General features: G+C 40.9%; 1 protein-coding gene across 1 annotated transcript in view; it reads right to left on the reverse strand.

The window, feature by feature from the left end:
* Positions 1-16,622, reverse strand: part of CRY1 (cryptochrome circadian regulator 1) — a 36,021-nt gene extending 19,399 nt beyond the window's left edge. The window contains exon 1 of the mRNA XM_035340816.1: positions 16,427-16,622. Coding sequence (XP_035196707.1) covers positions 16,427-16,584 — 158 coding nt within the window. The 5' untranslated portion in view covers positions 16,585-16,622. The remainder of the gene's footprint in view (positions 1-16,426) is intronic.
* Positions 16,623-16,633: the final 11 nt, after the last annotated feature.

Consider the following 16,633-nt stretch of genomic DNA (forward strand, 5'->3'; position numbering starts at 1 on the left):
TGACTGCTAACACATGATTTGGGATGAGAATAGCTCTGAAGGACTAGCTCCATGCACGGGTGCTTACTGCCCAACAGGAACACGCAGACACTTTCCCCACTTGCAGGCAACAAAACATAATAAGGAGCTGCTGTGTCTGGGCTAAAGTGCTGAATTTTTGAGCTTTCTCACACACACACACACACACACACAAAAAAAAACACATCAAAACCGTGTACTCTCCCTCAGCTTAACACACTTGAAAATTAGTCTGTGAACTGACCCTAAATAGGAACCCCCACCTCATTAAAAGTAATCTTTCTTCAGTATATGAACTCCTGGAGCAAAGTTTCTTCACAGTAGCTATGAAGTAACAGCTAGGCTTGAACTCTATTATACTTTTTCCCCAAAGTGCGGCAATTATGAGCTATTTAAATCTCCCTTTATAGTAAGGGGTCATGTTTCTGAGTCTGCAATCTAAAACACCTTTTTTTCTCTCAACCTAAATCAAAATAAGAAAGCTCTTTCTTCTTTACCTTGAACAAATACAAAGTGCACAACATGGCTTCATTAAAAAGGCAAAAAAGGATGCGTGGATTATTTTATCAGGTAAGGGCATCAGCCCAGGATTCTGCATCTGGTCTTCAACCTCCCTTGGAGAAACCAGAGGAAGGAAAGCTCACCATTCATTTCACAGTAGCAATCTGTACAAGGTACACGTGTGACATGTGACAGAAAGAGACAAAAGACTATTATTGTAACCTAGGTAAGATGCCAAAGTACTTACAAGTATGAGAAACACAACCGTCTTCAACACCATTCTAAAACTTCATTACACACATTTTCTCAGGGTCGTTTAATTATGTCAAGGATATTTAGAAGTTTCACGGACACTTCTGAAGACTGTATTCCTTACAAGACTCTTACATAAAATCTTAGCTCCAAGAAAACCTCACAGACTTCCCTGCTGCCAACCACATGAAGGTTGATGGGGGTCTGATGGCTGAATTAAACCTCTGCACCAGAAGAGGGACTGACAGAAGCTGGTTCACATGATAGAGACCGTAATTTTAACAGATTATAATAAAACAGATTGTAGGAAGTCAGTAGCAGTCTGTTAAAGTGGTAGCATTTTTCTTCAGGACACTTGCAGGAGGGATAGTTTTAGACATGCTTTTTAAAGGCCACAGTTTTATCTTCTGGGAGGTTTTTTTTAGGAACAATAAAAAAACAGAAATTGTAACCCCATAAAACCATCCTTGGCAGTACAAAGTGAGGAGAGTTACTGGGAATTTAGGGGACTTGAAACACAGTGACTTCACTTTCAGGTGTCATTCACATCCAAGAACAGTGGTGTTAAACCATTACAAATTGAGAAACTTCAGTTTCAAATTTTCCCTGAACTAATTCAGATGCGGGAATTCAACTGTTAGACAAGGCAGGAATTTTAGACTTCAAAACCACAACACATGAAAGGAATTTTGTTAGGCTTCCTCATTCTATGGAAGAAGTTAAAAAAAAAAAGTCATTTCATTCCTAAATTAATAAATATTTTACCTATGACTGCTCAAATTTCTACAATCCAAGTTTCTGTTTAACCAGTCTTTTAAAATGTCTTCTCCCTAACCACTACTCCTCAAGCCAAGCCCTTAACCTCAATCTCTCCAACGAAGAAAAGCACTGTCAAACAAGAGACTCGCGGCGTTATGGATATTTGATCACCACCCAGACTTTGTCTTCCAGAATTACCTTAAGCAGCCTAATGGCTGCTGGATTTATCTTCCTGTTCCATTTTTTTTCAACTTTGCTATCAGATACTCCTTTGTCTTTCCCAGTTAGTAAAGGACTAGATTAAATAAAAATATTACACACTGTACATCAGATTTTTGTGTTCGAATGAGTACAGTTCACAGCACTAGGCAGTGATCACATTAATAAACTACGGCACATTTATCTTCATTCATGGGAAGAGCACGACCGAGCCTCTCTTTCATACATATCTTCTATTTTGTCCCAAGTTCAGTCAGGACGTTATGAAAGTCCAGTATCACTTCGGTAAACATATTCCATAAGCTGCTACAGGAATCAGAAGGAAGGTTTCATCTAATATTGAAACCCTGTAAGACACTGAGAAGTACCTCAAATTTGATATATTTCACATTTTATCAAGGTATTTTCCTGTTTGCCACCAGTCAATGCGTCTTAGACAGCACAAGCAGTGTATTCTTATGAAACCATAAGAAGATTAAGCTCAGACAGGATTTAAGTGTTATGTACACTCCACAGCATCCTTTGGCAGCAGGCCACAGCAGTATTTTCCTATTACCAAATCAAGGTCACATAGAGGCATGCCTGATTACATTACGGTGGTTCAGTGCATACCGCACACAACTTCCATTTCTCCAGAAGATATACAATACTACGTTTGATATTAAGCTTATACCCAAGATTAGGAAAAAGTTTACATTATTCAACAACAGGCCCAGATGTGAGCTGCCTGAGGGATCTAACAAGTCTCCTGCAGGTTCCTCTGCAGCCACTGGAGGAAGAAAGGCTCCTTCACAGTGCAATCCAGGACTTCGGCACCTTTCGTAACTCAGTACGAGCTGATCTGTGCACAAACAAACCAAGATGTGCGTCGCTTGGCTTTTTTCTTCCGCCATTTACAACTCTTCTTATCTTTAAACCAAAGCAAAGTTGTGATAGGAGAAGACAACAAAATGCACCCAAGTCCAAGTACAGCTGAAATATTCATAATTTCTGAGAAAGCTGAGAAAGAGGATCTTAAAAAAAAAAAAAAAAAACAAACAGCACCAACACAACAAATTGAACTCTTTGGAAAAGGATGAAAGAAGGAGATTCAAAAAATAATTGGAAGAAAGCAATGTTTAAAATTTAATCTCAGTACATCTTCAGGCTGAGTCCTTTTCAGTGGATTTTCTTTGAAGCTAAGTAGTAAAGACCTTCTCCCATATGGAGTGGGGTAAATGCCAACTTCAGCAAGCAGCACCGCTATATTAAGACACAAAAGCATTTGACTCTAACCTAGCTTACACTGGACACAATGCTAGCGTTTCCTTCCATAACACTAATTCACCAATAGCTTCTTTCCAACTGAACTACCACCTCAAAGCTAGCACTCCCCAAAGGAAGGAAGAACATGGCTTTTGTGTTATACAGGAGACATTCAGATTCTCCAAACAGCCACCTGTATCTGGTTCCTACTTTTTGAGCCCTTCTTCACAGCAAATAGCATAGCTACTCTTGGTAAAGATCTGGATCAGAACTACACACTCAGAGGACAACTATTACTCATCCAAGCTCATTCCTGTTTAACGGGCAACAAACATCTCCAATTACTTGCTGGTTACAAAGGTCAGCCTTCTGGTGATAAGAAACTGACAGGCTTGCAGCTTAAGCCTCTTCCCCAGAGTCTTCCACTCTTTAATATATGCATTCTGCGTCTATTTTTCTCTAATCCTCTAATTCCAATCTGTTAAATTAACATCCTTATTACTTGACTTTCAATTCCTCATGCTGACTCTTTCCAGAAAGAAACTAGTTGGATGCATTCAGAGAGCCCAGGAGCAAGCAAATGCATTTGCAATGTGGACCTGGAGAAGTACGACCTAGAAGCAAATTACAAAACTTGGTTACCTGACAGTACAGATATGTTCACATTTAAACAAATTTAAAGCTCCTTATTCAAATGTATCCATGTTCTCTTATTTAAATGAGCTGCTTCTTGTAATTAAATCAGGGCTGGCCTGCTTTTTATTCCTGTCACTGAGTAAAGTAGCTCAGCCACGTTACTCTCCCCAATCCACGCTGTCCATGAAAAAATAACAGGTATGGCTCATTTCAGAAGAACAAGTGAGAGAAGGACACCCTAGCCAGACACAGTCTTCCAATCTGATTCAGGACACTTTCCATACAGCCTCCCCTTTACTTACCAAAACTTTTTATTTTCTTTATACTCAAGTGATCTTTTTAAGGCTACAATTACTGCTAATGAAGTTGTACACAGTTTCAAACTTTAGCAGGAAAAGAGAGACTGGGTGAAAGAAACATTTCTCAACTACACTGTATAAATTGCAGGTCCCTGTGGTACAATTCCAAGGTCCCTGGTTTCCCCCATGTGAAACAGTTACATGCAGAGAAGAGAGCTCAGGACAGCGCTGAATCAACCAGCATACGTGAAAATTGGTATAAAGTTTAGAACACAAGAAAATATCTGAAGGTATTGCTGAAAGTGTTCATTAAAACTGACTGGATTTCATCTCTCTGGTGCTGGCCTTATGTTGAGCCGACATTCAGCATCATCCTAACTTTCCACTGCTACTCTCAGGAGCCAAGAAGGCCAAAAGCCTCTGAAGTGGTCTTTCAAAACTGAAATTAGCCACTTACATCTGAACACAAGGTAAAAATGAACAAAAATCTCCTCACATTTTTAAGAAAAACATACATTCAGAAAGAATCATGTTTTTAAGAAAAATCAAAATCCCCAATAACTGAAACAGCTTTGTTTCTGAAGCTGTGTAAGTCCAAAAATACTGTTCCTTGTCCCAGCTTCCTTAGCCTGTGAGCAGTAATGGAGGTAGCGGCTGGCCTCACCCTGCCAGGGACTCCCAGGCAGGAGTCTAAAGCTGACAAAAAAGACGCACCGAGCTCAGTACTGGAAGCCCTGGTATACAAACTGAAGTATAGTTGGTTCAAGGCATAATAGCTGGGGAGAGAAAAAAAAACACAGATCAAGTAACCTCCAGATAAACAGGCTGTCTTCATCTGCCACAACAGCAGCAGTTCAGTGAAGGGCAGGACCACCACCAAGGTCAAGGACCAACATAAAACACCTCACTCGAAGCAATCAAATTTAATTAATCCAAATTAACTTATTAGTGTTCCACTGAACTGTACTACATGGTAAGAAGTGATGCTCAATCATCCCTGAAGTAAGAGTAGTTCAGAAATGATTTTCTGAAGAATGAAAGCGTTAAGAACTGCTTATATTACCTGTCTACCCATTCCTTTCAGAAGAGAAGAAATCACCAAAGACCACTACCACAGACTTTTTTTTGGCTATTTAAAGAATAAAGGTAGGCAACTGAAAAACAACATTCTCCAGATCATCAGCATATTTTTTCCAGCTTGCTTGTGCCAGAATCAGACTCAACAGCAACACAGAAGATGCAGAAGGGAGCACAGCAAGCCTGAAGACAAAAAGGGGGGGCATGGGACAGGCCACCCCAAGCCCACCCTCCTGAAGGTGGGTGGGTAACCTTGGTCGAAGACAAATCAGTTAACAACAAGAGCAGTAGGACACCAAGCAGACAAACCACTGCTATCCAGAATAGATACTCTTTTTAAGAAAGTATAAAGAAATATATATATATTTTGCTATAAAGCTATTTCTATAGATGAAAATGATAGAGGAGCGTCTGTAGCCTCTGAGCCAGCCCCGTGGCTCAATCCCCACTGGTAGGTATTATTGCTATGCAGAGCCTCACGCAAGGAGAGATGTTCCCCTTTAGAGGTCAAACTGCAGAAAAACAAACGGCATTTGCTTTAATCCCCAAACTTCAAGGTCAAGGGGCAAGACCAAGGAGGGGGGAAAGAACATAAAAGTGTACAGACTCTTCAGCTTTCCTTACCACCTTGCTCACAACCTGATCATTTCCTTATACCGTTTGTAAGAAGAACATTTCAATATGAATCAACAAAAATAGTTTCTTAAAGTAGGTCGTTGCTGCAGCAACCAGTCGCTGTTTGGACTACTCCCTGCCACAATGACCTACTTTTCTAGTTACATGTAACTGTTGTAGTAGGAACTGAAATTCTAGTTCACTTCTGAAGGGTTGAGGGAAGATTTATAACTCACAGTTGAACTTTATTCCCAACAAAGACAGATAAAGCCTCTGAGCATTTACAAGAAGCAGATCGGTTCTGTTCCTCCACGTTGCAGTTAGCCGCGCAACTACCAAAAGGTTAAGTGAAATCTAATCCGTGCTCCGAGTTCAAAAAGTACCAAGCCAACATGCAAAATTGGGAGCGGACAAAAAATAGAATGGGAAGCCGTCAAAATGAACAACAACCACTCGTGAACAATGTGTCCCCAGCCAGCGCCAATCCTTGGCAGCAATCTTCTCTATAAACAGGCTGGTTCGACACTACTGCCAAGCAAAAGCTAATAAACGTTATCATTAATTACAGGGCTAAACGATATTAAATCTGCACCAAAGACAAAAACCTCTATTAACGACTGGTAAAGCTGACACTTTTCTAAGCCACATTTAACCCTGCATGAGCAGTGAAGCAGGGACAGACAGAGGTACAACCCCAACCCAGGAAGTAACGCTGACAAATTCTTAATTTCCTGTTTATTGCTGCTGTTAATGACCATTAACCTTATGGCAAAGGGAAAAAGACAGTCAAGTTAAATTTTTGGAGTTAGGCATGAGAAATTAACACTTTCAAATGAAAGACAACACAGTCCAACAAAAGGCAAGCATTTGCATTACCATGTAGCCCATCTGAATTAAAACTTGAGTTAGTAAAAGGTTCTGACAGGCACAGCTCATAGTACAAACAGAAAAACAAAGCCCATGCACCAAACCCCTCCAAAGCCTATTTTACCTTAAGTCTTCTTAAAAATTTGTGAGTTCAGATGGAAGAATACTGGAACAGATGACAACACAGAACTGAGTGGAAAAGCTTTTCAAATTTCCCCCACACTTTCACTTGGGAACAAACCATACCTAGTGATCAAATGCCTGCAAGTCGCATTCTCTTCAAACAGAATAGCAAAAAAAAAAAAAAAAAAATAGATATTTTTTCTTTAACTTTACCTGAGTGCTGGACAAGAAGTACAACAGCAGCCAGAGCATCTGCAAAGGTAGGATTCTGGAAGAAAGATGCAGTAGTAGAAAAAAATAAATGTGAAATCATAAGACCCAGAAAGGCTGCTGCTGCAAGAGCAGCATCTGATCACTAGTAACACTTCTCAGTTTGAAAGCCTGACCTCCAGTGCCAAAACTGCAAGGTCTATTGTGCTGTCTCCTATAGAAGAAGCAGAGAACTCTGGTAAGACTTTCAGTAAATGCAGCATTGAAGAATATTTCTCTGGCAAACTAACAAAGTCTCAGAGCTGGCAGTGAAAAAGTATGTTTGGTGGAGTTATATTTGAAAAAAAAAATAATAATAAAAAAAAAAAAATGCAGGGGGGCAAAATCTAAAATGTAATGAAGAGGAAATGAAGATCCACATCCTCACCAAACCTGGACTTTCTTCATGGTTTGGAAGAACACCACTGCTGAAATAAAATACTCATAAGCAAATTTCTTGGCAACTGGATTACAGAAAGGAAACTTCAGTCAAATACAGAAATGACCAGAGATCTGCTCACTGAAAAATGCAATGACTATATGGTCAAAACTAGTTTTTGCATGGGTCTCCTGAGATTATGAAAGCCTTGGAATAAAAGGGGAAAAAATGTACCACAATGAAAGCTAAACTGTCAACATAACAGTCGTGAACTTTGTCATGAACTAAAGAAAATACACATCAGAAAATGCTTCCAAGTCATACCAGTTACAGAATATGCTGGAGAAAAGAAAATGAAAAACTATAATGTCACATGAAACAGCATTCATGAGATTTGGGATATAATGCATAATAGCAGTAAACAGCAAGCAGCTACACTACCTAGAAAGAAACAGATAAAGTACAGTAAAGCAGATCTTATGAAGCCTGCCATCTACCGAAAAATAACGCCAGAAAGTCACAGGAATTATCACTAGGCAACCTGTACAAAATAAATGCTTCAGATAACATCCTTTAGCTTCATCACCCTCATTAGGACTTGGATGGTTTCAACTTTGAGTTCACTGCTAAGCAAGACTCAAAAACAAAGACCACCACCAAAATGCAGCGTCCTCCCTGTACAAAGACCCCCCCTGAAACCTGGATGATAAAAATTATTCTGTAAAATATTTTATTTTAAATGTATGTCTAAAGTTCACAAATTTATGGTCATGCCTCTCCCATGAGAGGAATAAGGAAAACAACACCAGACAATCTATGCTAAAAGCTGTGTTATTCTCTTTTTCTACTTTATGATAGCTATTTTAAGAAACAGTCACTGTAACCTGACTAGACACAAAAAAAAATGCTCCTAGAAAAACTGTTTATTCTCAAGTACATGGAAAATGAAAAGAAAAAAAATCATTTGATGCCACTGAATTTATAAGCAAAAGTCAAAAAACATAGGCAAAAATCAAAATTTTAACTCAGAGGAAACTCAAAAGAGAACACTGCAAAGAAAATTTCTCTATTCTTCAGTGAATTCAATGTATCGGAGAACAAATCATTAACTATTTTTAATGCCAGCTGCTCTATAAACTGAAGTCCCGCTGTTCTCTGTGCACTTCTCCAGCACTTCAGAACTATAGAGATTACAGAACTGAGATAAGCTCGCCATGGTGTTACACATCTTCAGTGCCTGGTAAAATCATGACAGTGCAGACTGTGATCATGTTTTACACACTATACAAGGCACAAAGCAACCCTACATGAGGAGTTGCTTGGTTACACCAGTATTTTTCTGATAGCGGCTGCCCTCTCACTTCTGTTTGTTCGAGGCTTCTTCTGCCCCTCTCTCAGTTGTAGCTAAGCATGATCTGGAGCTAATTTCAGAGTTACCTGGGACTTACTGCAATAACTGGGCAAACTAAATGCAAATCAACTGACTTCCTCATTTTACTTAGGACTTGTATTTTTCCTCCCACCATTGACATATTCCACAAGACAGACAAAGGCAGCACAGTTTATCCTTTACCTATAATGTAAGTAGACTGTTAGCATTTGCATGAAGGAAAAAAACAAAGTTCTAGAACTGCTGAAACGCACAGGCTCTTTACTGTAAGATGAATACATGTCCCAGACCATGGATTCCACACTTTGGAGTGAGACATCACACAGTGGGGTCTGTCTTCCAGCACTTGAACGGTTATGGAATCTAAACTGCAGAAGCTAACCTGGACATAGAGCATACCACTTGTCCTAGAAAAACACCAAATCACAATAAATGTACTAACAAAGCTTTTAAAATGCAAACATGATAAAGATAGCAGATGGAAAATCTAAGTTTGCATGACAGGAGTTGTTCCTAAGTAGCTCATGCCATAGATGTTTCATCTCCATCACTGAAGAATCAGTAACAACCTGTATTCATACTTCAAAGCTTCCTTGTTTGACCTTAAACAGATTTTTTTCCCCAACATTTCTTATTTTCATTTTAAACTCACAGTGCAAGAATTTTGCAGCTTTCACTTTTCGTGGCTGTGCAAGAGTCTAACCTACAATCACGTGTTAAAAATGCGTGACTGAACAGGAAAGGCAATGCTCTCCTGGCCATCAGGGACCACAAAGGCACAAAAAGTTTCCAAAGCAGGCCCAGAAAGTTACTTCATTTAAGTCACAGGAGGAAGCAACGCATAAGGCAAAAGCTCAAATGCAAACGACATCACACGCTTGTTATCTCAGGAATTAGACTTACAGGACACAGTTACTGTCCAGATCAATGTTCAACTGCAGAAATCCCTTCTATCTCCGGTACTCTGAACAGGTTCCCTTCTATTGCAACAAACCTGTTGTGTTAGCACTTTTAAGAGATTATGACCAACAGTTTTGACACCTGAATTTCTTTCTAAAGCCAGATTATGAAATCCTTATTTCCTACTCAATAGAGCCAATATAGCCTTTCAGACCCTTTGAATACTAACGCAATTTAAAAAAGAATCCCAGTACACATTTCAATAAAAAAGTTCTCATTTTAAGAAGCTACGTTCACTGCAGCTCAGCTATTGCCTACACTAACAAAGCCAATGTGCTGATTTTTAATATTTCACCATTAGTAATTAGCATCTCCCCAGATTTTTAACTGCTCCAAAAATATAGATATACACGTAGATTTTTGCTTTGTGTCCCAATTCACACACTCAAAACAGAAGACTGCAATACTGACCTATTTTCCCCAGACCTTTCCATGTTATCCTTCACCCCCACTAAACGTTTATCCCTGTAAAAAGCAACATTCACATGCACAATGAACTCCAAAGTAGTGGAAGCAACTGCTTAAAGGTGACCTGAAAAATATATGGAGGCTTCGGGGTTAGAGGAACACTGCAATTATAGTTCACCTGTTGTCCTAGATTGCAAGGAACTTGAAAGCCATAAGTACGTAGAAACAAATAAACTAACCTTGCTCCACATTTCAATTAGAGTTGTGAAAACCTAAATGTATTGCAGCAAAATACCATAAAGTTCTTGCCCCACTAATCAAATCCTTCCCTAGATGTAACCACAGGCACTGCTGTTAAATCTGCTAAAACATGATGTGCATCATACCAAACCTATAAAACACAAAGCCACATACTCCTGTATTCCTTACACAATCAAGCTGACGTTTGCCTTTTTATTTCACTATGGGAAGGTAACAAAATGCCCTAAAGTGAGGGGTTTCTTTTAATACAACTTAATGCATCACAGACTTGAGTGCAACTTCTACAGTGAAAAAAAAAATGGCTGACTTCACTGGCAGCTTGACCTTCCTCATATCACTTGTTATATAACTGACCTGAAAGCCTGCCAGGAATTGAGAGGCTATGGAAAAGAACCACTTTCCTTGAAAATAAAGGCTTCCATTTTGTAGATTATAAACCAAACAGTTCAGATGGCAGAATGATAACAAACAGCTTTTTCTGCAATATTTGCATAATGAAATATGTTTCAAGAGTATATGCCATTTGGAGGAATTAAGACATTTTCACAAACTGGAGGAAAACACACTTTCTTACATGAAAATGACCAAAGAGATTAGAAAATAGCTTTCAGGAACTGATGCAGAATTCATTGATACTGCCATGTATTGATTAATAAAAAAAAACCTGTGTTCGTGACTGCCTTAAAAAAGCTGCTTTCACATTAACCACCGATAGGATTTGTTTGGGGTTTGTCACCATCTCCCTTTTGTCACCAGAGGAGGTAACAGCACCAGCTGCAGACAGATTACCTCCCCCAGTCAAGTTAAGAATGTTTTGTTTGTTTGTTTTGGGTATTTCTGTAAAATAAAACAAAAATACATTTCTGGTCCTAAGAGGGAGAAGTAATCCTATGGACTTTCTTCTAGACACTTGTCCCTCAGTCTCAGTCACAAAGTCCACATGCTCCTCCTTACACACCTGGAACATTTTACCCAGACCTTTTCTTGCGGTCCTCAAACCTGGGGATTCATGGTGTAAAACCAGGTCTCTAAAATCTCAAAACTTCTTTACCTGAGGAATTAGATTCCTTCAAGATCCATCTTGCAGTCAGCAAGCAAATTGAGTAAGCGCTGACTGGAACTGTTCTGTCCTATAACAACTGCTACCTGGAAAAAAACAACACACCGAGCACTTTATATAAGATTTGGTCTGCAGTACCACTTGCTCTCCCCTGGCCGGCCAGTACAGACTTGTCACCCAATTTAATAACACGTACGTTACAGAATCTGGCAATAAAAGCCTTTCACCAAGGAAAACCAGCAAGCATAGTGTAATTTCTCAGCCAGTAGAGTTATTTCTCGCCTGACAGTACGACAAAAAAAATAAATTGGGCCTTTCCCTAACACAGTAAAAAGGCGAATACTTATTTTCAACAGTAAAACTTCAAAGGGTGTCGGCAAATGGAGAAACCACAGAAGAAACCAATAATCACCTTCCAGAAAACACCCAGTGGTTACTCCACACATGAACAGGGCAGGCTACAGTTACCTGGTCACTTCAATCTGGAACCAAGTCACCCTGCCCCTGGAGGAAAAGGTACCTCTCCTTCCCCTCCTACCCCTTCACTGCTACCACCACCACCTTTTTGTGGCACAACCTAATCCCACCAAAACCCATGAATCATCCCTTCTGGACAGACCGACGAGCTAACCTGGTTCGCCACAGGGCTGTGTGCTCGTGGTATCACGAGAGGGTGGAACCAGCCCTTTCATCAACAGTGTGGGATTAACACTGCGAGTACATACGTCAGCGTGGTTCAGTGACGTACTTTGCAAATCACAGGACAAGATCATATAACACCAAGAATGACAGAGGGAATCACCCTGCTTGGGGCGCTTTTGGGGTAGACAAGGCTTTCAGGTGGGCAACTTAGACTGGGGAAACCCTCCAGCATCCTATACCTAACAGTATGTACCATAAAAGTCTAACCTATATTAGTGACCTCTGAAAGTAAGTTACTAATCCTCAATAACAGACTTATAAATTTACAGATTAATCATCCTTAATTTAGAGGGCTGGCGGGACAAAAGTTCTCCCAGTTGCACATTGAACTGGGGTTGACGCAAGTCACTGAGAGGCACGACAGGTATGTCTGCAACAGGGCACAGAAACACGGGTTCGCTAGAGGACCTGCCACACATTCAGCAGAGCTCAGCGCGGATGACCTACCCCATAAAAGAAACCCCAAAGTACCTAGGGAATGCATGTGAAACTAACGTTTTTCCCAAACCTGATGCACGTGTAACTTTGTATCTGAAGAACCATGAGCCTTGTTGTCTCTGTGAATGCTCTAGGTGATTGGCTTGATATTGAATATTTCATAAATTGAGGAGATTTTCACCCTAAGTGTTACAACATGGAAACAAAGGGATGCTCATAGAATCACCGAATATCCCCAGTTGGAAGGGACCCAAAAGGATCGTCAAGTCAAACTCCTGGCTCCACAGAGCACTACCCAAAAATCAGCCCATGTGTCTGAGAGCATTGTCCAAACACTTCTTGAACTCTGTCAGGCCATGACCCCTGCCCCAGGGAGCCTGTCCCAGTGCCCGACCTCCCTCTGGGTGCAGAACCTTTCCCTAACCCCAGCCTGACCCTCCCCTGTCCCAGCTCCATGCGTTCCCTCGGGTCCTGTCACTGTCCCCAGAGAGCAGAGCTCAGCGCCTGCCCCTCCGCTCCCCTCGTGAGGGAGCTGCAGGCCGCCATGAGGCCTCCCCTCGGCCTGCTCTGCTCTGGGCTGGACAAACCAAGGGACCTCAGCTGCTCCTCATACATCTTGCCCTCCAGACCCTTCATCATCTTTGTAAGCCTCCTTTGGAGGCTCTATATTAGTTTTAGCAAGTACATCCATCAAAACTATTTCAGTGCATTCCCTTTTCCACACCAAGCATTTGTCACCAAAACTAACAAAGTATAATGCACAAATTTTGCCTGCCTGAAACACAGTATGGTTTAATACTAAAATCACTCAAAATAATTCAATTGACAAACTTGCTTCAGCAATCCCACAAACACAACTCCATACGACAAACCAGTACCTATGTGACTTGAAGGTATAAGCGTATTTTTAAAAGCAGGTGCACAGAATAGCAAAACTTGGCCGATGCCTCAGAAGAATACCCAAGTATTAAATGTTTAAAGCAAGCTTCCACTTCCATGAATTGTAGCGATTGTTCTGGAAATTAAACTTTTTTATTATTATTATTTTTGGAGGGGGGGGCTTTTTGTTGTTGTTGTTCAGGTCTTTAGTTTTAATTATGCTTTGAGGTATGAGTGTCACATCTCCTAAATCAACGCATCTACCTGCCATAACAGCAGCAATGACCAGAAATGCAGGATGTTGAACACATCAATATCCTCATGGAAGCCTACCAGATATTTCTCCTGTTTTAGCAATGAAAGTTCTTCTCTTCAGGAATAATTTAAAAAGGAAAAATCAAGGATTGGCAAGATTAGATTATCCACCGCGATAAATCCATTGCTGCACGCCAACCTTTTAACTAGCGTATCACAAACATACATGCAGACTCAAGAAAACAAACTAAAAAAAGTAAATAATTAGCCAAAGTAAATCCTTATCCAGCAACTAACAGAATGTTTGCATTTCTTTTTATATATTTTGATCAAACGCCGTGCTGTACTAAAACCAGGGATAAAGGAAACCCTCCCCTAAATGAGGCTGCTCACTGAGATCCCGCTCTCCTTAATACGGAAAAGTCTGTGAGTACATACGAAGACATTTTTTCTTAAATAGGTAATGGTTACTTGTCAGAGTATGCAAGTCACATTCTTTGCCTATTCTGTAGACACAATTAGATGCATGATGCTTCTGGTGCCAAAAATGTAATGGAAAATGACAAAATATGAGCAATTTTCTATTTGGCATCTCCCCTCAATGTTTCTCCATCACAACTTACTTCTACTGAGTAAATTCTCTCATGCAATCCTTTATGACAATGGAAAATTCATTCTATAGAAAAAGCACATCTGAATGGTAGTACGTCACCTTCATTTAAGGGCTTGAGAGAAGGAACAATAAGAAACAGAACAGATCCAGAAAGATGGAACAAGCTGAGGAAGGCCCTTGCGTTTGTTACGTAGCATTCGTGATTTTAGACCAGGTAGGCTGAATGCCAGCAGAAAGGAGGTCAGTAAGGCCATGTGACTGCTTGGTAATTAGACTTGCTCAATAGTGCAATTACACAAAAATATTAGCTCATGAGTGTTACATGACTGTTTAAAGAGAAAAGTTCATCAGAAAGCCCATATGTATTAAAGGTTGCTATCTGCCAGATTTAAAGCACATTTTTAAAATGAACCATAATTGATGGCTCTGCAGAGGTACAACATCGCTTTTAGCAAGAAGGTAAACCTCCTGGTTTTTAGTATCCTCACACCATTTTTCCTCACATTCATTCTGTTAGTCGTACTTCGAACTCTGACAGACATGAGTTTTTCCCAGGTCATTGGAACCACAAACTCGGCAGAATGTAAACTCTCAGTGTAAATCCTCTCAAACTAAGGAAAGGGCACTGTAAACTCCATTAGAAAACTAAATTTGACTCATGCTCCAAAGGCTGAGGAGCTTCTGCTCTTAATCTCAAAAAATACATGTTTTGAATCAATTCAACACCCTACCGTACAGGCATGTGTGCAAGTGTCTTGCTGACAGTCATCCAGCGAGCAAGAAGATAGCGTTTGATAATCAATTACAAGTGCTGAATGAAACAGTCAACCCAAAAAACGCACTGTAAGCCTTGAGCTTGCATACTATGAATACGTGTATTACCGCTGGTTAAAAATAGCTCATTAAAACCACTGGAACCTAAAATGGATTCAGCCCAAACTACTAACTGTTAATTAAAAAAAAAAAAAATGATTTATTGACATCACTAAGAAAAAGCTGCAGGAGCCAGTTATTCTATAAAAGTTCAGATTTTTTTTAAACTTGAAAAAAACTGGGCTATGAAAGCAATGATATTTTCTACTCAAATCCATGTGCGGCAAGTGCCTTGAGGCATTCAGGTCCCTGAAGATTGTTTGAAGTGCTTTGGATAGCACCGTTGTAATTTACCCTCCTCTGGAGAACTCTGTTTATACAGGGAGAGAAGTGGTGGCGGGGAGGGGGGACAAATAAAGAGGGCTGAAAGAAAAATGCCCCTCTTCTAAAAAAACAAACAAACAAACAAACAAAAACAGCCCAAACCAGAAAAGCCCCACCCCTTCTAACCAACAAGTAAAGAAGACAGTTTTCTTCAAATGCATAATGCAGTGCTGGAACTGCCTTCTAGAACACCAAGAACTGCGCTAAAATAAACAAACCAGCAAAAGCATATGAAACATTTTACATAAATGCACTCAAGGATTGCACTGGCTGAAGATCATACTAAGTTGTCACTGAAGAACCGGGGCTGTAGCACTGAAGACACGAACTTCCTCTTGCTAGGATCAAAGTTCACATTTGTCCATCATTCGCTAGCTCAGAGAATATAACCAAAAATGGTCTAGTACCATTCAGCATTTCAACTGCAAAGTGCAGCAGAAACCTATGAATTGTCCTTAAGACATGCAATTTCCTAAGTGCTTAGACTTGTTCCAATTGCCTGCATTCTTTTAAAACTTAAGTAGTTTGTCCATAAAGGCCTCTGAAGTTTTAGGACTCATTATTCTAAAGAAATCATTCCCTTCAAGACAACCCAAATAATAAAAACCCGCTACAGAAGAATTGCGTATCGTGGACCTCAGGTAAGGGAGGAAGCTTAAAATCTTTAAGTTGCATAAGCCTTATTTTTGATGGTGAAAAGGGAATAACCATCAAGTTGAACTTCATAGAAAGTATTTGGAATACTTCTGTTCTGATGGGCAGAAATACGACCGTAAGCAGAAGTGGATGTGCAAAGAAGCGTCCAAAGGGATGTCAGCTTGCCGGTACAGCGGCGCCCTGGGATGGGAGTTAGAAACCTGAAAGAAAGGATCCTGAAGGGCAGCAGAGCGAGGGGAACCCAGACTGCCCCGACTCTGCCTCTGTCCTAGAGGGGGGGAGCCGGTGGGTTCCATGCCTGCCCCGCACGGCCCCAGCCCTCCCGTGGGGTGGCCCCCAGCCCCCGGGGGTGCCGCCGGGCACTCACCGCCACCTGTTGATGCCCACGTTGGACGAGCCGGCGAACCAGGGGTCCAGGATGTAGACGCAGCGCACCGTGTCGGCGCCTTGGACGCACTCCCGCAGCGCCGGGTTGTCGTGGAGCCGCAGCCCCTTGCGGAACCAGTGCACGGCGTTCACCCCCATCCCGCCGCCGCCACCACCACCGGGCCGGGCCGGGCCGGGCCGGGCCGGG

This window comes from Oxyura jamaicensis, chromosome 1, assembly GCF_011077185.1.
Source record: "Oxyura jamaicensis isolate SHBP4307 breed ruddy duck chromosome 1, BPBGC_Ojam_1.0, whole genome shotgun sequence".
NCBI classification, from domain to species: domain Eukaryota; kingdom Metazoa; phylum Chordata; class Aves; order Anseriformes; family Anatidae; genus Oxyura; species Oxyura jamaicensis.